Genomic DNA, 27327 nt, shown 5'->3' with positions numbered 1-27327 from the left:
CAGAATAAGAGTAACCCAATCAATCCATTTTCCATTTTCTTTTTTCCATATAGGAGTAGCGCAAATTCTCTTGCGACTGGCAAAGACTCTTCCAAGCTGGCAGAGAGTCCAAAATGGGCCAGATCTTTGAGCTCGCTGAGATGGGTCTTGAGTTTGTTGAATGCTGTTGTCTTTCCTATTCTGTACAAACTACTTGTTGTGTCACAGCCAGTGAGTGCATGACATGCTGGTAGACAGTTAGACATTTCTTTTCCAATCTTCTCAGATATGGTGTTGATGGGGACATAGCTCTCTCTCATTCCATGGCCTGTATGCATGTACACCAGAGATGAACCAAACATTTCTTTGCTTGCATAGTATATGAGCAGTACTTCCACATCTGTGTCATCAGACCTCACAATGATGCGGGAATATGACTCTGCAAGATGTATGGCATGGAGCACCATCCTTGTGTCTGCCTCCTCCTGATCACTGTACAGTGATGTCAAACTGCTGACTCCTGCTGTGCAGATGCTCTTCACCTCCTCCCCTTTGTCAAATCCACCTGCCAAGATGATGGAGTCATCTGAGTGTAGTCTCTATGGGGCTGCAGTGACAATGTAGTTGCTCACAAACATGCACAGTGCAGTCTTGTTTCCACTACTCCTCAAGTACTTCCTGTAGTTTGGGACATTTGTGTTGCCAGTGATAACATGTGTAGGCCTTCCATCACTTGCACCTCTCCTTTGCCTCTCCAGGTCTTTGATTGACTGTGGGCCGTCATACCTGTCAAATACCATGACCACACATTGCATTTCATCCTGCCAGCAGCCCGGAACCATGGTATTGCTTCAGACATGCAGTTGAGATGAAGGTCAAAGTTAGCTTCACGCTCTGATCCTAGCATTCTGAGTAAGAGATCAGCCCCTTTGAGGAAATTCAGCCAGTACTTAAAAGTTGCTGATTGTTGAACTCCCCTCTCTGAAAACTGTTGTATTCTTCTCCTCAGTTCAGGAAGGTCTGTCTCCACTTCACTTAAGAACTGTCTGGCAGAGACCTGGTCGTCGCCATGAAAGGCATGCTGCACATCTCGCAGGAGGTGTTCTTGTTCAGCAGACAATGGACTTTGGCCTTTTTTGTTCAGCCAGGAGACCAGTGCCATCCAGAAGAGCCTGAACAGAGCCTCTGAAACAACCTTGATGCTCCTCACACCTCTTGTCAGTTGTTTCCCCTGAAGCATCTGCCGAGCTGTTGCGTCAGCATAGACTCCAGACTTGGTTATCATGTCAAAGAGGCCCCCGTCTGCATACACCTTCCCAATGCTTGCCAGAAAGGCCATGGTGACGTGCATTCCTCCAATTCTCATGGTGATCTTGCCATCCAAAGCTTCAGGTTTGCTCCACAGAATTTGCTGTGCTTTGCTGTAGATGGCAAGGTCAGCAGTTACAAGTATATGCCTCTGTCCCAGTTCTTGAGCAAGCTGTGTGAGCTGCAAAAGAGCTGTATAGATTGTAGATAGGTCTGATGGTGAAGCTCTTATGAAGGGCATATGGATTATATTGCATTAACATACAGTATATCAGAGCCATTTCAATCAAGTATTGCATGTGTCTGGCAGATAGTTGGTCTATAATATTTACCTCTGAACCTCTTCATTATCCAAATCACAGCTGTCCAGGGCATGGAGAGATCTCTCTGGGATTCTCAGGATGGGGTTGTGTGCTGTGGCAACATCACCTCTTCTGTATACAACAATTGCCATGGAATCTGTTGTATTTTTGCCATCCAGCGTCTCTTCATTCTGGTCAAAGTTGTCAATGGCTGCATCAATTATCCCATGTTCTGTGGTTCTTGTCAGTCCATTTGGAATGTAAACACCTTTGCTTCTCTGTAATTGATCTGCTGCTACTGATGTGAGAAATTGACGCACTTCATCATACGACACAATGACCCATCATGTGTAGCTTGTTGATAAGGGCCTTGCTGCCAAACTCATGATGGATCATAATCCCAAGTCCTAGTGTGATAGGTGTACGCCTGCTGCAGCACTGTGCAATTAGATCATGGCAAAAGGTTATAACACTTGTGTTATTCTTCAGAGCTGGGTCCTCATCACAGGTCTGCACATTTTTAAATGCACCTGCATTGACACACCAGTTCACAAAATCATACAGAGTGTTTGGCACATATTCACTGCACTGGAGAAGGGAAAGCTTGTCACTGCTTATGTAGAATTGAGGCTCATGCTCAACCTTTTCCATAGTTTTCCTCAATATACCTGCAGCCTGGTGGAGGATTTGAGTGTCAGTGAGGGTCTCTGTTCTCTGTGGAGGCATTGTCTCCCTGTCTTCTGTTATGTTTTCTCTGAGGAGAGAAGCTTCTCTCATTGCATGGCCAACAGTCATGGCACCAGAACAGATCAGATCAGATTTTCCAGGACGTTCAATGAAGATGAGTTTATCCCCATAATGCTGGTTCATCTTTTCTTTGAGTTTCCAGGATTTATACATTGTTGGTTCTGTAGCTGTACTCAGTTTTCCTTTATAGCTCTCAGTTACAGCACTCAGTGTTGTGACAGTCATATGCTTTGAAAAAACGGTCTTAGTTAATTCTTCAGTTAGCTCAATGAAAGCTCTTTCATGCTCATTTAACTTCTTTTCTGTTAAATGTTTGTTTCTAGCTGCTAGAATGTTCCTTTCTGAAAGATAGTGTCCTAGGCAACTTCTGTGATACTTTGCATCATAGGCAAAAAGATCTTCATAGGTCAGTATACAGTGATGTATTATTTCATCAAACCTCTCTGAGGCTGCGTTGAGGACCTTTGACCTTGTACTTTCACCTGTACCGGTACAAATAGGGGTCAGGCCTTCTCTCTTTGTGACTTTCTGGCTGCAATTGAAACATTGGCTGCAAATGAAACACTGGCTACGGATGTCAAATCTAGTGTCTCTGGACAGTCTAAGTCTTTTACTGATCCTGGGGTGGTTCTTGATCACTGGTTGTAGGCGTATAGTTATGTGTGCTTGAATAACTGGCCCGACATGACCTGTGATATGAAACCTTGACCTTGAAGGACAGTATGTCATCTGAGTGGGGCGATAGTCTCTTATGAACTTCATCATCTTGTCCTTGAGCAACGTTCAGTATGGTTCTGAGTCCTTGTAAGCTGGGCTCTGCTAGCCTCTGCCTAGATCAGAATGCCTGCACTATGGTTTAAAAGCTCACAAATCTAACAACATATTCAACAACATTAATATCATAGTTGGACATATGTGTTACCTGTTATCTGTCATTAGATTGGTGATAATCTGAACAGAACTGTCAATCCACAGCCCCTCTCCCTCTGAGATGGAGATTGTTATGGCTGCTGCTGCCCAGTTGGCTACACAGTTTTGAAACATGCAGCTGTCACTCAAACCAGAGTGGCAGAGAGTGTTCCACTGTCAAGCTTCAAAATTATTTCTATACTGTACTTTGAATTAAGGTTCCAGTTTTAATAAAACCTGTACTATTTACACCTATGTTTTAGAGGCTTGCAATTTAGAACTAATAAACTTTATTTTATTGGGTTACTCTTATTCTGACTATTTGGTGATGTAGTTCAGCCACCTGGTATTTCCCTCTCCAAATATGATGACCATCAGAGTGAGCATTCTTAACTTATAGGCTATTATGCCACTTATCCCACATTCGGAATTTGACTGTATCAGAGAAGAGGTCGGCCTATGTCTAAAGAAATCTCATTTGCAATAGAACTGTATGAGATATTTCCATACAACTACTGGTTATTGTTCAATAGCACCCTAGACAATTCAGTAATGATATATTTTTCAGGGATTTCTGTTTTTCTGATAAATGAGAGAAAAGTGATGGAGTCCTATGTTCCTGTCACCAAAAAGTACAATTTCCGTCTAAACTAAAGCTAAGTTTACAGGACTATAATTCAGTATTTATTTAGGTAAATAGTTGTCTGACTATTTGGTGATGTAGGACAACCACCTGGTTCATACCTCAGCAAATCTGAAGAGGAAAGGAGTGATCATTCTCAAGTTATGGGCTTTTTTGTCACCTTCCCCATATTCGGCCTGGTCTAATTTGGCTCTTTTTCAGGGATTGGGGTAGCTCTAAAGAACAACCCAAAAAACATATTTTCCCCAAAAATAAAATTTGACAACAATCAATTTCATTAATGGGAGACCCTAAAGATAAGAAAAATCATTGTTGTCATTTGCTCTACCTCGGGTAGGGGTATCTCGAAAACTAAAGCCTTTTTTGAGGACTTGCTGCTAGACTATACTGACTGGTTTATTACAGGGTGTCCCGCTGTCAGCCGTACCCTGCCATTCGTCAGTTAACCAACCAAGTTTCTTCACTTCCCCTCTGACCGTTACCGTTGTTGAGCAATATATTGTGTATCCTAGCTCTGTCGTTGTCGTGTTGTTTAGTCCTGTTCACCGGGATCTTACCGTATTGTTGGTACTGTAAGTTTAACCAAGTAAAGGAGAGAGGTACACATGTATACGTCGACATTTCACGGGACACGGTAAGTACAGTTGCCTTACGAGCGGGATGTGAGGGAGAATACTGCACTAGTTTATTTTGTTGTTTCTCGACCTTCTGAGTGTTTTTTCGGTATTTTAAATAATATATAGTCATAGGTTAAACGTTAGTTTTGTGGTATTTGATGTTGAACTACCGCAGTGGTTATACTAGTGTGTCTTCCGGCAGTGCGTAATTCTTGCGCACATAAAATACATTCGGGGTGGTGCTGTGCGCGATGAAATTCTATAGATTCACGTCTACCATGAACTTGACACGCTAACTTTTTTTTGTCGATTTTCTGGTCGATGTTTAAAATATATTTTGAAATAAAATTCTCTTAATTCTTTACTGCTATAATGTATTTGTGTTTCTGTGTGTTTGCCTATAGAGTCAGAGAAAGATGTATTCCACTCCAGTCCTGTTGATGCTGCTAGTGTTATTAGCACTCTCTAAAGGTAAGGCTGTCTTGCTCTAAGGATCAAAGCAAACCTTGTAACAGATAGACCTGAAGTCTTCACTTGTAGTAGGTTCATTCTGTGATTATAGGAACCGAAGCGCTTGTTATGGCCCATTAAAGATCTTTGATACCCTATTGATAATGATGATAGATGTACATGTATTATGAAATCATTTGGGATTTCATATTTCAAATTAGAGTTGTCCATAACCCTTACAGTTAGGTGCTTTAAGATGTTTGTCATATTTCAGAGTTCAGAGTTTCCGTTATGTTTAATTGTTCCAACAACAGGACAGCGTGAAGGATGTACATGTGAAGTTATCCCCAAAGACCCCTACATCGAGCTGGGCTCCCACATCCACATTGTGTTCAGGAACACGTGCAGTGGTGAAGATCACCCTCACAACCACGGCCAGATCTACTGGACCCTGAACAACCAGAGGGTGGATGAGAGCCTTTATGAGGTCATCAACTCCACCTTCTCTGCTGTGGCCCTGGGGAACTTCTCCCTGCACAGGGCAACGGTCCAATGCCACAGCCTGGTTTTTGAGCAGGTTCTGGGTGGGACCATCATCAAAACATACCGTTAGTACAATATGGAGGATCGCTTATAATCTTTAAGCTTCTCTCTCTCTCTCTCTCTCTCTCTCTCTCTCTCTCTCTCTCTCTCTCTCTCTCTCACTCAGTCACTGACTCTTTCTTTTGTTGTTGTTTTTGCACGTCATCCAAGGACTCATCATCATTCATTGTTAAATCCATCCATTTGAATTAATCTTTTTTTGAGACTTATCATATTTTTCTTTTTCTTTTCTTTTTCATCAGAGAGACCCAGTAACATATCATGTGTCATGTCTACATCACCATCAAGTAATTTTACATGTCACTGGGAGGACAACATGAATGATTCCTCATTGAAAGTAAAATACACAGTCTATAGGAAATGGTGAGTTTTGACCATGTGTATATACAACAGGGGAGGCTGGTGGAGGTAGAAATCGGAGGACGGGCTCATTGTAATGAATGGAATGAGGAAGTCTTAGATACCATTCCTCATTTAATTCCATGAGCCCATCCTCTGATATCTACCTCCACCAGCCTCCCCTGATATACAGCACGTGCTTTTCCAAGCTTCCTGTTACTATATCCACTTTGGCCTCAACATTCCTCTCTGTCACATTCTGAATGACCAACAGCTGCATGTCCCTGTGACCTTCTGTACACCACACAACTGTGCTAGCCCTCTGAGCTCAAGCCTAAGTGCTCAGTGCTAACACAGGTCTTCAGGGTCACACCACAGGTGTTGCAGGGATTGTTACCTGTCTGTCTCTGTGTAGGGGTTGTTACCTGTCGGTCTCTGTGTAGGGGTTGTTGCCTGTCTGTGTCTGTGTAGGGGTTGTTACCTGTCTGTCTCTGTGTAGGGGTTGTTACCTGTCTGTGTCTGTGTAGGGGTTGTTACCTGTCTGTCTCTGTGTAGGGGTTGTTACCTGTCTGTCTCTGTGTAGTCGTTGTTACCTGTCTGTCTCTGTGTAGGGGTTGTTACCTGTCTGTCTCTGTGTAGGGGTTGTTACCTGTCTGTGTCTGTGTAGGGGTTGTTACCTGTCTGTGTCTGTGTAGGGGTTGTTATCTGTCTGTCTCTGTGTAGGGGTTGTTACCTGTCTGTGTCTGTGTAGGGGTTGTTACCTGTCTGTCTCTGTGTAGGGGTTGTTACCTGTCTGTCTCTGTGTAGGGGTTGTTACCTGTCTGTGTCTGTGTAGGGGTTGTTATCTGTCTGTCTCTGTGTAGGGGTTGTTACCTGTCTGTGTCTGTGTAGGGGTTGTTACCTGTCTGTCTCTGTGTAGGGGTTGTTACCTGTCTGTCTCTGTGTAGGGGTTGTTACCTGTCTGTCTCTGTGTAGGGGTTGTTACCTGTCTGTCTCTGTGTAGGGGTTGTTACCTGTCTGTGTCTGTGTAGGGGTTGTTACCTGTCTGTGTCTGTGTAGGGGTTGTCACCTGTCTGTCTCTGTGTAGGGGTTGTTACCTGTCTGTCTCTGTGTAGGGGTTGTCACCTGTCTGTCTCTGTGTAGGGGTTGTTACCTGTCTGTCTCTGTGTAGGGGTTGTTACCTGTCTGTCTCTGTGTAGGGGTTGTTACCTGTCTGTCTCTGTGTAGGGGTTGTTACCTGTCTGTCTCTGTGTAGGGGTTGTTACCTGTCTGTCTCTGTGTAGGGGTTGTTACCTGTCTGTCTCTGTGTAGGGGTTGTTACCTGTCTGTCTCTGTGTAGGGGTTGTTACCTGTCTGTCTCTGTGTAGGGGTTGTTACCTGTCTGTCTCTGTGTAGGGGTTGTTACCTGTCTGTCTCTGTGTAGGGGTTGTTACCTGTCTGTGTCTGTGTAGGGGTTGTTACCTGTCTGTCTCTGTGTAGGGGTTGTTACCTGTCTGTCTCTGTGTAGGGGTTGTTACCTGTCTGTCTCTGTGTAGGGGTTGTTACCTGTCTGTGTCTGTGTAGGGGTTGTTACCTGTCTGTGTCTGTGTAGGGGTTGTTACCTGTCTGTCTCTGTGTAGGGGTTGTTACCTGTCTGTCTCTGTGTAGGGGTTGTTACCTGTCTGTCTCTGTGTAGGGGTTGTTACCTGTCTGTCTCTATGTAGGGGTTGTCACCTGTCTGTCTCTGTGTAGTGGTTGTTACCTGTCTGTCTCTGTGTAGGGGTTGTTACCTGTCTGTCTCTGTGTAGGGGTTGTTACCTGTCTGTGTCTGTGTAGGGGTTGTTACCTGTCTGTCTCTGTGTAGGGGTTGTTACCTGTCTGTCTCTGTGTAGGGGTTGTTACCTGTCTGTCTCTGTGTAGGGGTTGTTACCTGTCTGTCTCTGTGTAGGGGTTGTTACCTGTCTGTCTCTGTGTAGGGGTTGTTACCTGTCTGTCTCTGTGTAGGGGTTGTTACCTGTCTGTCTCTGTGTAGGGGTTGTTACCTGTCGGTGTCTGTGTAGGGGTTGTTACCTGTCTGTCTCTGTGTAGGGGTTGTTACCTGTCTGTCTCTGTGTAGGGGTTGTTACCTGTCTGTCTCTGTGTAGGGGTTGTTACCTGTCTGTCTCTATGTAGGGAGAAAGTTAATGGCGGTGGAAATTGGGAGGGCGATACATGCACTTCTAGGAGAAGGTCGTGTACATTCACGGTCATGCCCATCTTGTCCCGTATTCAACACATCACTGTGAGAGCTACGACCACTGCCTGGGAGGTCGACTCAGTCACACAACCACTGGATCCATGGCAAACAAGTATGTAATCAAAATGCATAGAGAGTGTGTGTGTGTGTATCTTCCTGTATGAGTTGGACCAGCTTCTCTAGGATTTCATCCAGCACCCTGTGGACACATACACATACACACAGATAGAGAGGAAAGGGGGAGGTAAAGTTGAGAGAGAGAGAGAGTGAGAGACAGTGAGAGAGGGGGGGGAGAAAGGAAGAGAGAGAGAGGGAGGGAGGAAGAAAGAGAGAGTGGAAGAAAGAGAGAGAGGGGGAGAGAAAGGAAGAGAGAGAGAGAGGGAGGAAGAAAGAGAGAGCGAGGAATAGAAACAGACAGAGTGTGCCGGCTGCTGTTCCTACGAGACACTGCGGAGCAGAAACACGTTAAAACTGCCTGTGTTCCAATGTCCTCACCAGCATACCACTATCCCAATACTTTTATACCACTATACCAATACTTTTCTTTATTCTATGTGGTACACTAATGTGGATATTGGAATATAGCCTATGTGACGGTATGAGTAGGAAATATAGAGGAACATTGAATGCAGGACAAAATGGAGAGACGCAACACATAAATAAACATACTTTTCAGAAGGTCGACATTTCTGTATTATAAATCCTTTTTTTGATTGGTCATATGTAATATTCTAATATTTTTTGTGATACTAGATTTTTGATTTTCATCAGCTGTAAGCCGTAATCATCAACATTAAATCAAAAAAGGCTTGAAATATTTCACTTTGTGTAATGAATCTAGAATATATGAAAGTTTCACTTTTTGAATTAAATTCGAGAATATAATACAAATTTTGAGATGCACCTGTATGTCTTGTGAATGTACTTGTATGTTACTTCTAAGAAATTGCCATCTTATCCGTAACATTGGGGATGATGCTTTCACAGTGAAGGTCGACCATCCTGAGAGGGTGAAGGTGGTTCCACTGTTCAACCGTCTGAGGGTTGAATGGAGCAGACCTGAAGGAGAGCGTTATATAGGCTGGTCAATAAACTGTCAAGTCAAATATGCCCAGGTACAGTATGCAGCTTTATAATTTACCATTTATCTAAATGGTAAGATCTCTGTCTGTTGCTCTGCGCAGTGTCATAGTTGAAATGAGGGAAAAGCATAGTTGTCATGAGGGAAAAGCAGAGGACCTATCAGAAGGTGGTAAAGACTGAAAGGGCTAAGTACTTTGCCACTCTCATCTCCAACAACTCACACAACCCCAGAGTGTTATTCAGGACAATCAACACCGTTGTTCACCCCCCCCCTACCGTCATCCAGGATCCATCCCCGGCTAAGTGCGAGGAATTTTTATCCTTTTTTTCTGACAAAGTCACCAACATCAGAAAAAACATCCCGCACTCCACCAAGGACTTAGCCGTCACACTGGGATGTTCATCCACTTTCTCCAGCTTCTGTCCTTTCACTCTACCAGCCCTCTCCAAGATGGCCGCTGCACTGAAGCCGGCCTCATCGTCTCTGGACCCCATCCCTACCCCCCTTCTCAAAGAGGTGTTCGACACGATAGGGCCACACATCCTCTCTATAATCAATAGCTCGCTGGCCACTGGCATTGTTCCGCCCAGCCTCAAACAAGCTGTGGTCCAGCCTCTCCTCAAGAAACCTAACCTGGACCCCTCCAACCCCAGTAATTACAGACCTATTTCCAAGCTCCCAGTCGTGTCCAAGCTCCTGGAAAAGGCTGTCCTCAGCCAGCTGTGGCCCTACCTCCAACAGAACAACATCCTGGAGAAGTTTCAGTCTGGCTTCAGACCTGGCCATAGCACTGAGTCGGCACTTTTAAAGGTTTGGAACGACCTCCTCCTCATCGCAGACTCCAGGAAATGTGCTGCCCTGGTCCTCCTGGACCTCAGCGCAGCTTTTGACACCATAGACCACGCCATCCTCCTCGATCGCCTCCAGCAGGAGGTTGGCATCACCGACACCGCTTTGTCGTGGTTCAAGTCCTACCTCAACAATAGAACCTACGCCGTCCACATAGCAGACTGCTCCTCCAGACAAGCCAACCTCACCTGTGGGGTCCCTCAGGGCTCCATCCTCGGGCCCATCTTGTTCTCCCTCTACATGCTCCCCCTATGTCTAATCCCTCAACGCTACAATATCTCATTCCACTGCTATGCGGACGACACCCAGCTCTACCTGTCAATCAACACTGACGACCCCGCCGATCTGAAGCGCCTGATGGACTGCCTCCGCGATGTGAAGGAGTGGATGGCCCAGAGCTTCCTACAGCTGAATGAGAGCAAGGGGGAAATCCTCCTCATCGGCAACACCACCGCCATCACTCAGCTCAGCACCAACATGGGAAGCCTGTCCACCCTTGTCAGACCACATGTCAAGAACCTCGGTGTCATCTTTGACTCCGAGCTTAACCTTGACCGACAAGTGAGCTCCGTCGTGAAGGCATGTCTATACCAACTACGCATCATAGCCAAGATCAAGTCCTTCCTCACCCCCAGCGACCTGAGGAGGGTCGTCCTCATGCTAATATCATCTAGGCTCGACTACTGCAACTCACTATATGCGGGACTTCCTGATAAGACCATCTACCGCCTGCAGCTAGTCCAAAATGCCGCTGCCAGGCTGGTGTCAGGCACCAAAATGAGGGACCACATCTCCCCTGTCCTCATCTCCCTTCACTGGCTCCCAGTGAAGAAGAGAGTGAAGTTCAAAATCTGCACCTTTGTTTTTAAAGCTCTCAACAGTCTCGCCCCACCATACATCAAGGACCTCCTGGACCAGTCTACCTCCTCAAGGCCCAGACCCAGGCTCAGGTCCGACGCCCAACTCAGCCTGAGGGTCCCACGTACCAACCTCAAGAGGAAGGGTGACCGTGCCTTTGCGGTGATAGCACAGACCCTGTGGTGTTGTGCCTCCTAATCTGACACGCCCCCGTGAGCCTCGTTCTGGCGCCCCCTCCCGGCCGGATTGAGTGGGCCGGATCTCTGGCTCTGTTTGCAGCAGGTGTGGGCTATTAAGTTTCAGCCCAGCTGTCCCAATCACCACCTGGACAGCCGCCTACTTAACCCTGCTACAGACGGAGATCCAACGCTTGAACATAACTTTCTGTATGGACCCCCTCTGACTACTCTCTTCTGGATTTCCCTCCCTGGCTCGACCCCTGGACTCCCCTCTGGACTACTCTCTCATGGATCACTCTCCCTGGCCCGAAAAGGATCTCGGACTTTGCTCACTAGGGTAGTATCGCAGCACATAATACAACACCCCTGACCTCATACACGCACACACACATAGTATAATTACACACCCCATAACTATCGCCTGCATCACACCTTATGTTTGTTTTTCCACTAGTTAGTGTAGGGCCTATTTCTTTGTTTATATCATCCTTAATAAATCATTATATATTCTCCTGGCCTCTGTCTCTGTTTCTCTGGGGTTCCACCACATTTGGCTTTTCCAGTTTCAAGGTGTGCATAACAGTATGTTCAAGCCATTATGAGCCAAGGTGGAACTCCAGAGAACAAGGGTGGTTCCCCGGGTATTGGGGTTCTCCCATTAGTCGTAGATTTACGCAGAGAGGTAAATAGCCATGCTACGCAACTTACCAGTCTGCAGGCCGAGCTCCAGAAGGCCTTCCCCACGGTCCAAGGCCAGATAGCCGTACTGGAGAATACCACCCGTGCCACCGTCGGGGCTGTAAATAGTCTCGAGACGAAGATGGACGCCCTGTCCGGGTCTCTCGCCTCCATCCAGCGTTCTCTGGACCTCATCGCCGCTGGCAGCAGACCACCCCCTGACACGAGTTCCATATCTGGGCAGATGACTAATCCCCCGGTCGATCCTGTGAACCCCGTTTCGCTCTATCCTCCTGTCGCTCACTGGGAACCCAGGTTAGTCAGCCCCGCTCCATTCCATGGTGACTTTGATTGTTGTCGGGGTTTCCTGACCCAGTGCGAATTAGTATTTACGCACCAGCCTTCCAAGTACTCCTCCGACGGGGCCAAGGTAGCGTTTATCATGTCTCTACTCGCTGACAAAGCGCTCAAATGGGCCATAGCCGCTGTCGGGAGAAGTTCAAGATACTCCACGGATTACCCCCTGTTTAAAGTGGAGTTCCGGTTCGTGTTCGACCACCCCCAGGACGGGCAGGATGTAACCGGCCGCTTGTTAGCCATCTCCCAGGGTTCCCGCTCTGTAGCCGAGTACATGGTCGAGTTCCGTACTCTAGCCACGGAGACAGGCTGGAATGACGGAGCCCTCCTCAACCTTTTCCACAAGGGGTTACATGATTCCATCAAGGACCTGTTGGTGCGCGACGATCCCGGCACCCTTAATGAGCTGATTACCCTGGCCCTTAGGATGGATGCACGCCTCCAGGTACGACGCACCGACCGCGTCCAGCGAGCTGTCACGCGCCCCACTACCTATCGCGCCGGAACGACCCCGCCCCCTTCTCTGCCCATGCTGCCTCCTCTCGTGGCTACTTCCGGGGCTGGGGAGCCCATGGAGATCGGCCGCTCTCGGCTCTCGCGAGAGGAGCGAGAACGGAGGCTTCTCAACAAGCAGTGCCTGTACTGCGGCAAGGAGGGGCACATCATCCGGGCGTGTCCTGTCCGGCCAAAAGACCCAGCTCACCAGTAGGGGGCATACTGGTGAGCAACACCTCTCTCTCTCAGCCCCAGGTCACCCCCAGTCGCCTATTCCCTGCCACTCTCACCTGGGGGAAGGACACCCTGTCTGTCAGCGCCCTCATCGACTCCGGGGCTGATGGTTGTCTAATCGATGAAAACTTAGTCCACCAGGCGGGCATCCCCCTAGTCCTTCTAGACCGCCCCATCATGCCTAGGGCCATTGATGGCCGTTCCCTAGGAACTATCACCCACACCACTGGGCTTATATCTCTTACGATCTCCGGGAATCATACCGAGGAGATCCGGTTCTTTGTCCTTCAGACCCCCACGTCTCCCCTGGTGCTGGGTAGACCCTGGCTCGAGAGACATGAACCTCACATCTCCTGGGCTTCGGGCCAGATCCTAGGCTGGAGAGGTACGTGTTACGCCTCCTGCCTTCGCTCCGCCCTGTCTCCCTCTAGCGACCCCAAGTCTAAGATCACTCCGCCTGACCTCACCGGGGTTCCTCCCATCTACCACGACCTAGCCCAGGTGTTCAGCAAGGACGAGGCACTCTCCCTTCCACCCCATCGCCCGTATGACTGTCCTATAGACCTCCTGCCTGGTGCCACCCTTCCTAAAGGTAGACTTTACAGCCTCTCACTCCCTGAAAAGGAGGCGATGCGTAACTACATTACGGAGTCCATCAACTCTGGTATCATCCAGCCCTCCTCCTCTCCCCTCGCGGCTGGATTCTTCTTCGTATCCAAGAAGGACGGTGGGCTCAGACCTTGCATTGATTTTCGGGCTTTGAATGACATTTCTGTAAAGAACCGTTATCCCCTTCCCCTCATTAGCTCCACCTTCGAACCCCTCACCCATGCCAAGGTATTCACCAAGCTGGACCTACGTAACGCCTACCATCTAGTCCGCATCAGGGAGGGGGACGAGTGGAAGACCGGGTTTAACACCCACCTCGGCCATTTTGAATACCGCGTCATGCCTTTTGGTCTATCTAATGCCCCTGCTATTTTCCAGGCCCTGGTCAACGATGTCCTTCGGGACATGTTAAACATTTTTGTTGTTGTGTACCTTGACGACATTCTTATTTTTTCTCGGCCCGTGGAGGAGCACCACCAGCACGTCCGGCTAGTTCTGCAGAGACTCCTGGAGAACCGCTTATTCGTGAAGGGGGAGAAGTGCGTTTTCCACACCAGCTCGGTCACCTACCTGGGTAATGTGGTGGAGGACGGACAGATGCGGGCGGACCCTGCCAAGGTCAAGGCCGTCGTGGAGTGGCCTCAGCCCACGGACCGGACCCAACTTAGACGCTTCCTGGGGTTCGCGGGATTTGTGAGGCGGTTCATTAAAGGGTTCAGCCAGGTCGCAGCGCCGCTCACTGCGCTTACCTCCACCTCACGGCCCTTCTGCTGGACCGCCGCTGCTGAGACCGCTTTCGGCACACTAAAACACCTGTTCTCCTCCGCGCCAGTGCTGATCCACCCCGACCCCGAGAGACAGTTCATCGTAGAGGTAGATGCTTCGGACACGGGGATCGGGGGGGTCCTCTCTCAACGGTCGGGGGAGGACCAGAAGATACACCCTTGCGCCTACTTCTCTCGGCGCTACGAACCCGCGGCCCAAAATTACGACGTGGGCAACAAGGAGCTGCTGGCGGTTCACGAGGCCCTGAGGTAGTGGAGACACTGGCTGGAGGGAGCCAAACTACCGTTCCTGGTGTGGTCTGACCATAGGAACCTCACTTACCTTGGGTCCGCCAAGAGGCTCAACTCTCGACAAGCCCGCTGGGCTCTTTTTTTTAGTCGTTTCGACTTCACCCTTACTTACCGTCCCGGCTCCAAGAACGTCAAAGCTGATGCTCTCTCCCGCCAGTTCCCCAAGGCGGATTCGGGTGTCGCTGAGGGGGGAGATACCATCCTGTCCCCGTCCCGGGTGGTGGGGTTCGTAACCTGGCCCGTCGAGGCTTTGGTGAGACAGGCTCAGCGGGCCGAACCAGACCCTAGGACCGGACCCCCTAACCGTTTGTTTGTGCCTACAGCTGTCCGAGCCAGGGTGTTGGAGTGGGGCCACTCCAGCTGCTTCGCTTGCCACCCCGGCGAGCGGCGGACGGCGGCATTCATCGGGAGGAGGTTCTGGTGGCCCAATCTCAGGGGGGACACCAGGGAGTTTGTGGCCGCCTGTACGGTGTGTGCCCGTAGTAAGGCCTCCCATCGGCCTCCTGCGGGTCTCCTGCAGCCTCTCCCGGTGCCCAGCCGACCGTGGTCGCACATCGCCGTGGACTTTGTTACTGGGCTCCCTGTCTCCCAGGGGTGCGACACCATTCTCACCATCGTGGACCGGTTCTCCAAGGCGGTCCACTTCGTTCCCCTCCCGAAACTGCCCACAGCGGCCGAGACGGCGGACCTCCTAACTCTCCACGTCGTACGCCTCCACGGGATCCCCTCGGATGTGGTTTCTGACCGGGGCCCCCAGTTCGTCTCCAAGGTCTGGCGGGCCTTCTGCAGAGGCATTGGGGCCACCACCAGTCTCACCTCCGGGTACCACCCTCAGTCCAATGGGCAGGCCGAGCGTGCCAACCAGGCTCTGGAAGCCGCTCTCCGATGTGTCTCCGCCCACAATCCCTCCTCCTGGGCGAAATACCTGCCGTGGGTGGAGTACTCCCTCAACACTATGGAGAGCGCCGCCACTGGTATGTCCCCATTCGAATGTTCCCTGGGTTACCAACCCCCTCTGTTTCCCCAACAGGAGCTGGAGGTGGCGGTCCCAACCACCAGGGCCCATCTCCGCCGGTGTCGCAACGTGTGGAGGACCGCCAGGGCGGCGTTGCTCCGCGCCACCGAGCGCGCCCGGCGGAGCGCGAACCGGCGGAGGGTGCCGGCCCCTGACTACCAGCCAGGTCAGAGGGTTTGGCTGTTGGCCCGGGACCTGCCCCTCCAGACCTCCCAAACCTCCACCCGGAAACTCAACCCCCGGTACGTTGGTCCCTATCCCGTGGACCGTATCGTCAACCCCACGGCGGTACGTTTGACCCTTCCTCCCTCCCTCAAAATACACCCGGTGTTCCATGTCTCCCAGCTTAAACCTGTGGCCGCCAGCCCTTTGTCTTCCCCCAGCCCGGCTCCGCCGCCGCCCCGTGTCCTGGATGATGGGGACCCGGTATGGACGGTAAACAAACTACTGGAGGTCCGCCGCCGGGGTCGCGGGTTTCAATACCTAGTGGACTGGGTTGGCTACGGGCCCGAGGACCGGACTTGGGTGCCTGCGTCCTATCTCGCCGACCCGTCCTTATTGGAGGATTTCTACCGAGCCAACCCCGGGGCCCTGGGTCCGTCGTCCGGTGCCTCCCTTGAGGAGGGGGGTACTGTTGTGCCTCCTAATCTGACACGCCCCCGTGAGCCTCGTTCTGGCGCCCCCTCCCGGCCGGATTGAGTGGGCCGGATCTCTGGCTCTGTTTGCAGCAGGTGTGGGCTATTACGTTTCAGCCCAGCTGTCCCAATCACCACCTGGACAGCCGCCTACTTAACCCTGCTACAGACGGAGATCCAACGCTTGAACATAACTTTCTGTATGGACCCCCTCTGACTACTCTCTTCTGGATTTCCCTCCCTGGCTCGACCCCTGGACTCCCCTCTGGACTACTCTCTCATGGATCACTCTCCCTGGCCCGAAAAGGATCTCGGACTTTGCTCACTAGGGTAGTATCGCAGCACATAATACAACACCCCTGACCTCATACACGCACACACACATAGTATAATTACACACCCCATAACTATCGCCTGCATCACACCTTATGTTTGTTTTTCCACTAGTTAGTGTAGGGCCTATTTCTTTGTTTATATCATCCTTAATAAATCATTATATATTCTCCTGGCCTCTGTCTCTGTTTCTCTGGGGTTCCACCACATTTGGCTTTTCCAGTTTCAAGGTGTGCATAACATGTGGAACGCGCTCCCTTCTTCCATCAAGTTTGCCCCCACTCTGGACTCCTTTAGAGCCAAGTTAAAAACCCACCTCTTCCAAAATGACTCCCTAAATCTACTCCCTATTTGTTGTGAATTGTATGCCTGAGTTTTACGTTTAAGTCGTCTGTGTCTGATTGCTTTCTGTGTTCCTTGTCTTTGTCTTTATCTGTTCCTTTACCCGGGCTGCGCCCCGGGCCGATGTAAAAGTTGGATGGGGGGCGCATTATAAATGAAATTAACATAACATAACATAGTTCTGTTTCCTAGAGCAGAACAAATGTCCAGTTGTCATGACATTGGACAGTAAAGCTTTAATAGTGCAGAGTCCAGAGTCCAGTGTAAGACTTTGTTTATTTTCCTTCTGTGTCAGCATAGCTCTGTTTTCTCAGAAAAACAATACAAAACGAAGCCATCTTAGTTCCCTGAAAAAGCATGTATCTAAAAAGAAGTTTGAGCTGAGCTATTTATAGTGACAAGTGTGTGTGTCACTGATGTCTCTGTTTTCTCTTCTGTTTATTCACTTCCTGTAGCATGTGATCAACACGTCCATGAATGTGAACGCCATCCTGGGCTCTCTGACCACAGGGGAGGTGGAGCCCTGCACCAACCACACAGTGTCGGTGCGCTGTGCGTTAGGCCACGCCCCCTGGAGCGAATGGACCAGTGGAGAGACAGCCCTCTCCTCACTTAATGGTAAGACACTGTTCAATCAAAAATATGGATGAGTTGATGGATGGATGGGTAGATGGATTTATGGATGGATGGCTGGATGGATTGACTTTCTGGCTCTGGAGAGGTTGGAAACCTTCCTGACCCTGAATAATATTTTAGAAATGTGTTTTTCTCTACAAGCCTCTTCACCTCAACTGATTGGATATGAGGTGTGAGAAACAAGGTTGGAATCCTGTTTACACACTATCCCTTAAATCACATGAGTATTGATACTTGTCGTACGGGTAGGAGACGGTCTGTGACTTTAGTTGACACACAGGGCTGGTGAAATCTAGTCTGTCTAGAGCAACGTTGTGAACCAATCACCACCTTTACACATTTCCTGATCATACATTCTTTAAAGAAAAGGTTCTGAAAGTTTCTGAAGGTTTCTTCATTTCTATATATATTATTTCATATATTGTACATGGTCTTGCTTGAGACAGCTAACTGTACAATAGCCTGTTTTCAGTTTCAGTATTACTGTTGAATGGTACTACGTGTTCTCCTGTATTGACTTGATATATCATGTGATGACTTCCTGAAAACAATTACGGCTGCCCGTTGATAGAGCTGTGGGAGGAAAAGGAAACAGAGGAACCAGCATAAAGTGATTATGAATAGTTAATGATGGAAGCTAGTCTCTTGCTAGGGGCTGAGTCTGGTTGAGGCTGGTGTGAGTCTGGTAGAGGTCTGAGTGGTAGAGGTGTGAGTCTGGTAGAGGTGTGAGTGTGGTAGAGGTGTGAGTGTGGTAGAGGTGTGAGTGTGGTAGAGGTGTGAGTGGTAGAGGTGTGAGTGGTAGAGGTGTGAGTGGTAGAGGTGTGAGTGGTAGAGGTGTGAGTGGTAGAGGTGTGAGTGTGGTAGAGGTGTGAGTGATAGAGGTGTGAGTGATAGAGGTGTGAGTGGTAGAGGTGTGAGTGGTAGAGGTGTGAGTGGTAGAGGTGTGAGTGTGGTAGAGGTGTGAGTGGTAGAGGTGTGAGTGGTAGAGGTGTGAGTGGTAGAGGTGTGAGTCTGGTAGAGGTGCGAGTCTGGTAGAGGTGTGAGTGTGGTAGAGGTGTGAGTGGTAGAGGTGTGAGTCTGGTAGAGGTGTGAGTGGTAGAGGTGTGAGTCTGGTAGAGGTGTGAGTCTGGTAGAGGTGTGAGTGGTAGAGGTGTGAGTGGTAGAGGTGTGAGTGGTAGAGGTGTGAGTGTGGTAGAGGTGTGAGTGGTAGAGGTGTGAGTGGTAGAGGTGTGAGTCTGGTAGAGGTGTGAGTGTGGTAGAGGTGTGAGTGGTAGAGGTGTGAGTGTGGTAGAGGTGTGAGTGATAGAGGTGTGAGTGATAGAGGTGTGAGTGGTAGAGGTGTGAGTGGTAGAGGTGTGAGTGGTAGAGGTGTGAGTGGTAGAGGTGTGAGTGGTAGAGGTGTGAGTCTGGTAGAGGTGCGAGTCTGGTAGAGGTGTGAGTGTGGTAGAGGTGTGAGTGGTAGAGGTGTGAGTGTGGTAGAGCTGTGAGTGTGGTAGAGGTGTGAGTGTGGTAGAGGTGTGAGTGGTAGAGGTGTGAGTCTGGTAGAGGTGTGAGTCTGGTAGAGGTGTGAGTGGTAGAGGTGTGAGTGGTAGAGGTGCGAGTCTGGTAGAGGTGTGAGTCTGGTAGAGGTGTGAGTCTGGTAGAGGTGTGAGTCTGGTAGAGGTGCGAGTCTGGTAGAGGTGCGAGTCTGGTAGAGGTGCGAGTCTGGTAGAGGTCTGAGTCTGGTAGCATGAAGTATAGTAGACTAAATGGGAAACATTTACATTTTTAATAATCTCTGTATGATAGAAACAGGCTAAAACACTATCGTCTTTTGGATCATAGACTACAATGAACTAGTGCTAAGATGGTTTTGAACTAGTGCTAAGATGGTTTTTTACCCCTGGTTTCTCTGAACAGTAAGCTCTATACCGTTGAACCTGTGGAGGAAGATAGAAGTTTCTGACATCACCGGGAGGAGGGTACACCTGATGTGGGAGGTAAGGTGACACACACAGGAGGGCAAGACGAGTTTTGAGAACTCTTGAGAACAATTGAGAAGGGGCCTATATGTAACGGCTGGGGGTTTGAACCTGGGACCTCGCTCATGGATGCCACAGACTGAAGTGTTATACCAAGAGGACATCCTCCTAGTTCAATGGCTATATCTGGGCCTAGAAGTAACAGGCAGGCAGGGCTACCCTCATCACAACACAAGGGTCAATGTCAACCCTATGTAATTTCCTCCTATCCTGTATAGGTTACAATCAAAGCAGTACAACATTACAAGACATTTCCATTCCCAAAACGATGACCAAATATAACTCCAAACAGACCCACTGATTTCTGAAAGGAGTTTGGGATAATACTGAATGGTTGTGATGTACTGTTCTGCTCTGTCCTCGACCTCTCTCTGTGCAGGGCATCTCACCGGCATGCAAGGCTGTGGATGGTTACAGAGTCAGAGTGATGACTGACAACAACCCCATACCTGTCAAACATTTCAACACAACTAGAGATAACATTAGGGTTACCTTGGACAAGGAGGCACACAGAATCACCCTGGCTGCCTACAGCCATGACATCACGTTTCCAGAAGATTAGGTCCTCCTATGAGTGTTCAGTTGCCTGTACCTCATTGTTAACATGTAGCAAAATACGTTAGTACACACCATGACAACATGTACAATCTGATATTTTTGTGTCCTGTGCTTTAGTCCTCAAGCGTAATGCTGAGGTGGCTTTGGGCATCTCTTTGTTTACAAATTACAATACAGTATTATTTTTACATTATACAGTTATTATTGTTAGTCGATTATAATGTTAATTGTTCTTCTGCTTTTCATTATGATGTACTGTAACATTGATGTAGATACGACCATGCTGTAACAGTTGTCGTGTGCGTGTGTGTGTGTGTTCTGTAGCTCTCCCTCAGGTCAGACAGGTCCACACCTCGGCCCATGATGGTGTCATCCAGGTCAGCTGGGCTGCTCCTGCCCCTGGCCTTCCCCCTGTCCCTGCCCCTGGCTCTACCCTCCCTGAACAGCTGGTCCATAGCTACATGGTAGACTGGACCACAGATGGAACCACTTACACCTGGACACAGACACCAGACACTCACATCTCACTGACTGGTGAGTGGGTTGAGATGAAAAGGAAGGAAAGATGGATGGATGGATTAATGCATGGATGGGTCAGTGGATGGATGGAGGGATGGATAGGTGGATGGATGGAAGGATGGTGGGCGGGTGGCTGGGTGGAAAGCTAGATAGAGGATTATTCTGTGTTATATTGATGTGTTGGCTTAACTGTCTGACATGCTGTAAACTGAGAACAATATGTTTTTTCATATGCCATAGTCAATCAGTGCCAGCTGTTTGAGATTAAACTGCCCACTGCTGCATTCTTTTAGTTTGTCATTGTGGTTGGGAGACTTTTAACAACTAATGGTGCTAGACTGGGTTTCTCTACAGCCACTCACCACTCAGCCTGTTATTCTTATCCACAGTTTGCACTTAGAGACCTACAGAACATTGGGATGTTTCCAAACAGCTATTATCTCTCTCCTTCTCTCTCTCTCTCTTCCTCTCACTGTCTCTCTCTCTCTCTCTCTCTCTCTCTCTCTCTCTCTCTCTCTCTCTCTCTCTCTCTCTTCCTCTCACTGTCTCTCTCTCTCTCTCTCTCTCTCTCTCTCTCTCTCTCTCAGGCCTGCAGCCTTTTAAGCAGTACACTATAACAGTAACTCCTTTGAACAATGACAAGACTGGACAGGAACATGTTACATGCATCTGTTCCAAAGAAAGAGGTACAGAACACATTTTCCTCTAACTTTTATTCATGTGTCTAGAGCCAGTTTCCCAGACACAGATTAAGTGCCTAGCCCTGGACTAGATCTTTATTGAAATAGCTTTTCAGTTCAGGCCAAGGAGTAGGCATAATCTGTGCCTGGGAAGCCGGCACCTTCCATGTTCAGATCCTGTTGTGTAACGGTTCCTCTTCCTGTGTGCCAGCTCCAGGGAACATCTCCTCTGTCCAAGTGGAAGCTGAGGACCGGAGCGCCTGGGTCAACTGGACTGCGGTGCCACAGACTTACTGTAGCGGAGCGGTGGTCAACTACACGGTGTTCTACCAGATAGAGACAGAGCCTGAGATGAGTATGTCTCCTTATAAACTGTTGATTGTTTGTTTGTCTGTTTATGTGAGAATGGCCAGATAGAAACTGAGATAGCCAGATACTATACCTTGTTCCTACAGGGCTCAGTAAGGGTGTCCGGTCTCAGTAAGATATCCCCTGTAGAGCCCCGCGGTGGTGTAGCGGTCTAAGCACTAACCACTAGTGCAAGCTGCCCACCGGGGACTGGGATCGAATCCCAGCTCGCCAGATCCGGATATGGCCGAGGCACACACAGGGAGCGGCATATTGAGCGGCCGCACCCGAGGGCGGTATAGGAATAGTTCCGGACAAGGATCCGTCGCGCAACACCGCCCCCGGGGTGCCGGAATAACGGTGCTGGGCTCGAGGAGCCAGTCAGCTAGTCTGCCTGGCGATTTCCTCTGAGGCTGCCGGCCACGGGGTCGTGCGGCGGATCCTACGCAATAGGCAGGGGATAATTGGATGCTAGGTTGGGTTCAATTGGCTACCAAATTGGGTGAAAAAGGGATAAAATCTGGAGAGAAAAAAAAAAAAAATAAAATAAAATATCCCCTGTAGAAATAAAACATCAATTAAAACATGATTGCCTTTCTCTCCTCTCAGATGTAACTGTTAACAGCAGGAAGCTGGTCATCTTAGAACATCTCCAACCAGGCAGGAAATACAGAGTTCATGTCATGGCCACCGCTGTTACTGGGTCAACCAATAGCAGCATCACTGTCTTCACAACAAACAGATACAGTAAGTATTTAGGTTGTTTACATAACCCCGGCTCTCTGAGGAGGTTGAGTGAGTGTCTCACTATGGGAACGCCTGCTGTGTGACCTCATCAGAAGCTCAATATCATTGAGCCAGCCCTCATTGGCTGGCCCAGATGACACTTATGTCAGGAGGGGAGGGACCCTCCTCCTTTATAAGGCGTAGACAGAGCAGTCGTCATTCAAGTACACCTCTTCCTCGCTTCTGTAGCAAGAAGGGTGAACTGGTGAGATACTCACTCATAATGCTATGAGTAATGATTATACTAAATAGCCTAAAGTTCTCTTTCATAGTATTCGTTTCGTGTCTCACTGTGGGAAAATACTCACTCCTGTATTGCCAGACATGCCTGCAAAACAACAACTGTCCCCAATGGACCCTCACACACTAGGAGCCACGTCCTAAGAGGAACCCAAACTGAGGACTGAATGTGCTGAATGTGCTAGAGTTGGTGTCGTGACATCCAACCTATAAAATCTAGCAAATGTGTGTGCCGTCGCACACACCTCCTGAATAGAAACCCCTTTAAAGAGAGCCCACAAGGTCTCTAGACCTCTAATAGAGTGCGCATGTAAGCCCGCGGGAGGATGGAGGCCCCTACTAGAGTAAGCCAAGGCAATAGACCCCACTATCCAATGGGAAAGATTTGGCTTTGGCACGTTGGCTTTCCCACGTGCAGACTATTAATCCTTCAGGTCGATTAATGTGAACCTATAAAACGCAACGGGAGGAGTATGTCAACAACCCGAACCTGTATTTTTGGTGCTGATTCAGAGCGTGGATGTCTAGAATAGCTCTAATGCCCCCCCCTTTCTTTGGGACCAGAAAATACCTTGAGTAGAACCCGCTGTGGTTCTCCTTGAGAGGCACAATTCTTCTAGCTCCTTTCTCCCTGAGAATGGAAATCTGTGTTGGAAGTCATATCCTCCTCCAGCTCAGCCTGGTAGGCTGACAGAAGGGCAGAGGCATTGAGAGCCCTCTCTGACAGAGCCACTGCTTTGTAGCACTTATCGGTAAGGCTTGACTGGAAGCAGTCTGATTTGGCGGACATGGACGGGATGAAGACATGGAAGCCTTCGGGTGCAGATGGCTTGCTACCATGGGCTCGATCGACGGAATGTGGCGAAGGCCGAAGGAGTCCATCCCCTCACAGTCCAGCTGAGAACCCCCAACTACGGGGTGTTTCTCGTTGAATGGCCGTTCTTTCCACGTTGACGGTATCTCGTCGAGTAGCTCCGGGAAGAACGGCATCATTTGTTTACCCGTCTTGGCCGCCATCTGCAGTCTCTTCCCGTCAAAGCAGTTTCAGTTTGGGCGACGGGCCATGGGATATTCAGCCTGTTAGCCGCTTGCTTGCACATGTCTTGCATATCAAGGTCCAGAGGAGACGGGCGGAGGGTTGGTTACCTCCGTCCGGCGTAGGGAGCTTTGCAGCCCCGCGCCTACTGATGGGGAAGTGGGATTCCTCCTCATCATCGATTGACAAGATGAGGTCCGAGTTGGGCGACTCTCCCTCATCGTTGTACGCATCTCTCTCTGGGATGTACCGAGCAGCGGTAGGGCTTTCATCTCCCTGGTCATCCAGCACCAGGAAACCGGTGTCAGGGCTTGAAGGAACTAGGTCCGCCCAGCTCGGTCCAGGTATGGCTGAAGACGCCACCGCGTTAGTCTGTGACAGCAGCGTTTCAGCTGGCCCACACAGGAGTTGGTCTTCCCCAGACAGGCTAACTTGGCGGTTCAGCCGTCTGCGGAGAAGTTTAGTGGGCGACTGACGCTCTGTCTATGCCTTATAAAGGAGGAGGGTCCCTCCCCTCCTGACATAAGCGTCATCTGGGCCAGCCAATGAGGGCTGATGCAATGATATTGAGCTTCTGGTGAGGTCATGCAGGAGGCGTTCCCACAGTGAGTAGAGACACAGAGGCTCTAACTGTGCGATGCAGGACAGCTGAGAGGAGACGGTGTGCACTGCGTCTATATCACAAAATGTACATTTGATACGTAAAAGTAAGCTAGCTAAATAAGTAATCTAACTAACTATGATTGGAAAAGAAGTACTATCCAGTTAGAATTATAGAAGATCTAGTTGTGTTTTTTTACTGGTCTCGCTGCCTGGGTTTGAACAGACTTTGGGATCAACTAAAACGTCTCCATAGGCTATGAACGTATAGAACTTTGCATCCTTTGAAAAAAATGGTGGGATGTAAGGAACTTGTAACTTCGCAAACAGTAGCAGCATTGAAATAGTTTAGTTTATGTTCAACTGGAAAAGGTAGTGAGCACAGATTTTCGTGTTTTAACTTTGCTGAAAATGCCTTTCCACCAAAGAACCGTGGAGCCGATCAGACTGCCATATACCATATATACTGTATATATATATCTGCCATATATCCTACCTCCACTGTGATTGGAAATGAAGTAGTGTCCAGTTGTGGAATTATATTTAGCAGTAGCGATATTCAGAGTCTGGGGCAGTTCTTATGCGCTCTGCCCTGCTGGTTGCACGATGCAGGACAGCTGTGAAAGGAGACAGACCAGGCAATGTTCAGGCTTCCATTCAGGCATACAGTGAGTAACCAGTAAATTGCATGGCATTATACATGGTCTCCACCCGGGTAATTGCCTGGGCGGATTTCCCTGGTCAGTCACGTTCAGACATACGCCGACCCTGGAAATTGCATGGAATCTACTGGGAAGGCTTGTATGTGTGAAAGGGGCTATAGTTTTACTCACCAAGTATAGTACGTTGATACAGTATGTTACTATCCTATAGTACGTTGATCCAGTATGCTACTATCCTATTGTAAGTTGATCTAGTATATTACTATCCTATAGCATGTTGATCCAATATATTACTATCCTATACATTGATTCAGTGTATTACTATAGTATGGTATATTCATTCAGTGCATCTGTTCTGACCTGCTTTTCAAACTCGTGTTCCAACAAAACCACATCTGCTGATTGAACACATTAATAGTTATATTCTGCTCAAGATAAATAAAAGCCTTTGTTTACATATTATAGATTGCACAAAATTATTTGTTTATTATGTATATATATTTCTTTCACCCCCTAGATCGCCCCTTCATCCTCCTGCTGGGGGTCTTTGGAGGCCTCAGCATCTTCATCATCCTCTTCACGGGACTCTTCTGTGTTATTCAGTAGGTCCTCAAAATGGTGGATTCACCTTTAAACCCTAATTCACCCCGCAGGTCTGAACTGAGCTGAGCCGTACTGAGCTGTACTGGGCTGTTCAGGGCTGCACTGAGCCAAGCTGAGCCGTAACGGGGCTGTACTGAGCCATACTGGGCCATACTGGGCTGTGATGGGCTGTACTGAGCTGTTCTGGTTACATGTGTATATATACCATATATATATATATATATATATATATATATATATATATATATATATACCATAGCTGAAACAGTGCTGGAAACGAGAAATAGCCAGCACAGTATGCTTCAGGTTAGCCCTGTGGTTTGTAAGCAACTGTTGACAGTCTGGTTTCAGACCTATTGTGTGTGTGTGTGTCATGTGTTCAGGCTGTTCTGTTCTAAGCCATGGAAGCCAAACGCAAATGTAAATACCAAGAATTAAGAGTAAAGCTTTTTGTAAGCTTTTTAAAATATTATTATTAATGATTATTCATTATAATGTGATTGGTAGGTGGAGAATGTTTATGGAGAAGATGGTGCCTGACCCTGGTCAAAGTTCCCTGGCTCACTGGTCTTCTCAGACTGGTCACATGGTAAACAACAATAACATCATACCATAAAACCTCACATCCCTTCACCTTAACATACTATACACCTGTTCTATTCACTGTTCTATTCACTGTTCTATGTACACTTCTATTTACTGCACCATTCACTGTTCTATTTACTTTTCTATTCACTCTTCTATTCCCTCTGGTCCTCTCAGAGTATATACAAGGTATACCCTACAAGGTATAATCACACAATCTCACCTTAAAATGCTTAACATCTGTCCTATTCAATGTAGATATGGACTACAAACCCTTACACCACCAATTCACCATAGTTTGAAGAAGAGTAATGTATTCCTGTAATTCTCTAAAATGTCTACAGTTTATTTACAGTTCAGTTTATTTATAACTTTATTCCTAGTACCCAGAACCTAGTGAATAATGAACCTTCCTTTAGGGTGGCCCAACAGGCTGCAGTTTCCATCATTCCTACTGTCTTTACCATTCCCTTTTGGAAACGTGTGTGATCATGTCACCCCCCAGATCCAGCCCTTCAACCACCCCCTGCAACGAGAGAGCTTCTGTGACAGGGTCTACCCCTGGGAGGTGGACGCCATGATGGGTGACATCACTCCAACGACTACAGAGGACCAGGAAACACAGGACCAGGAGCCAATCAACAAGATAGATAGATAGATAGACTTTATTTGTCATTGCTACAGTACAGGTACCAAACAACGAAATTTAGGAGGGGAGGCTCCCCTGGTGTTTAGGAAAGGAAAAAGAAACACATTTTAGAAAAAGCATAGATGCATAAAATCACAAGAAGGTAAGGAGCTGGTTTACATCAATAAAGGCTATGTACACAATCCACTGTACTATACTGCACAGATAGTCAACTAGGGTTGTCATATTGCACAAGAAAGTATTTTTTCACATTATAAAGTGTCACAGTTTGCAGGCTTGAAAATGTACATGTTTGTGCCTCAGCACTAGCTGCCATACTATCCGTCCGGACTGTCCTGGGCCCAGAACTTAGGCCTTTTCTGTGTTCAGGGCCTTGACGGCCCTGTGGTAGAAGCTGTTCTTCAGTCTGTTTGTCTTAGCGGCCGGGGTCCTGTACCTCCTGTTCGAGGGCAGCTTGACAAAGTGTTCGTGCCCAGGGTGGGTCGGGTCCTTGGAGATCTTGGAGGCCCTCCTGAGACAGCGTGTTTTGTTCAGCTCCTCCAGAGAGG

The 27327-nt window shown here is 48.4% G+C and overlaps 1 protein-coding gene across 1 annotated transcript; it reads left to right on the top strand.

The window, feature by feature from the left end:
• Positions 1 to 4921: 4921 nt before the first annotated feature.
• LOC308156227 (uncharacterized protein) lies at positions 4922 to 26788 on the top strand (the record flags this gene model as incomplete). Its single annotated transcript, XM_080529577.1, has 18 exons — positions 4922 to 4976; positions 5309 to 5563; positions 5801 to 5921; positions 8049 to 8157; positions 9482 to 9918; positions 10075 to 10192; positions 13924 to 14073; positions 17312 to 17474; positions 19392 to 19471; positions 19893 to 20059; positions 20189 to 20195; positions 20407 to 20605; positions 21178 to 21276; positions 21482 to 21625; positions 22228 to 22365; positions 25460 to 25544; positions 26053 to 26134; positions 26636 to 26788. The coding sequence occupies 18 exons, from the start codon at positions 4922 to 4924 to the stop codon at positions 26786 to 26788; spliced, it is 2562 nt and encodes an 853-aa protein (XP_080385703.1).
• Between the last annotated feature and the right edge of the window lie 539 nt (positions 26789 to 27327).

Source organism: Nansenia antarctica (genome assembly GCF_963989245.1).
Source record: "Nansenia antarctica genome assembly, chromosome: 4".
NCBI classification, from domain to species: domain Eukaryota; kingdom Metazoa; phylum Chordata; class Actinopteri; order Argentiniformes; family Microstomatidae; genus Nansenia; species Nansenia antarctica.
The sequence above is the reverse complement of the archived record's forward strand: the minus strand, read 5'-3'. Positions and strand labels throughout refer to the sequence as shown.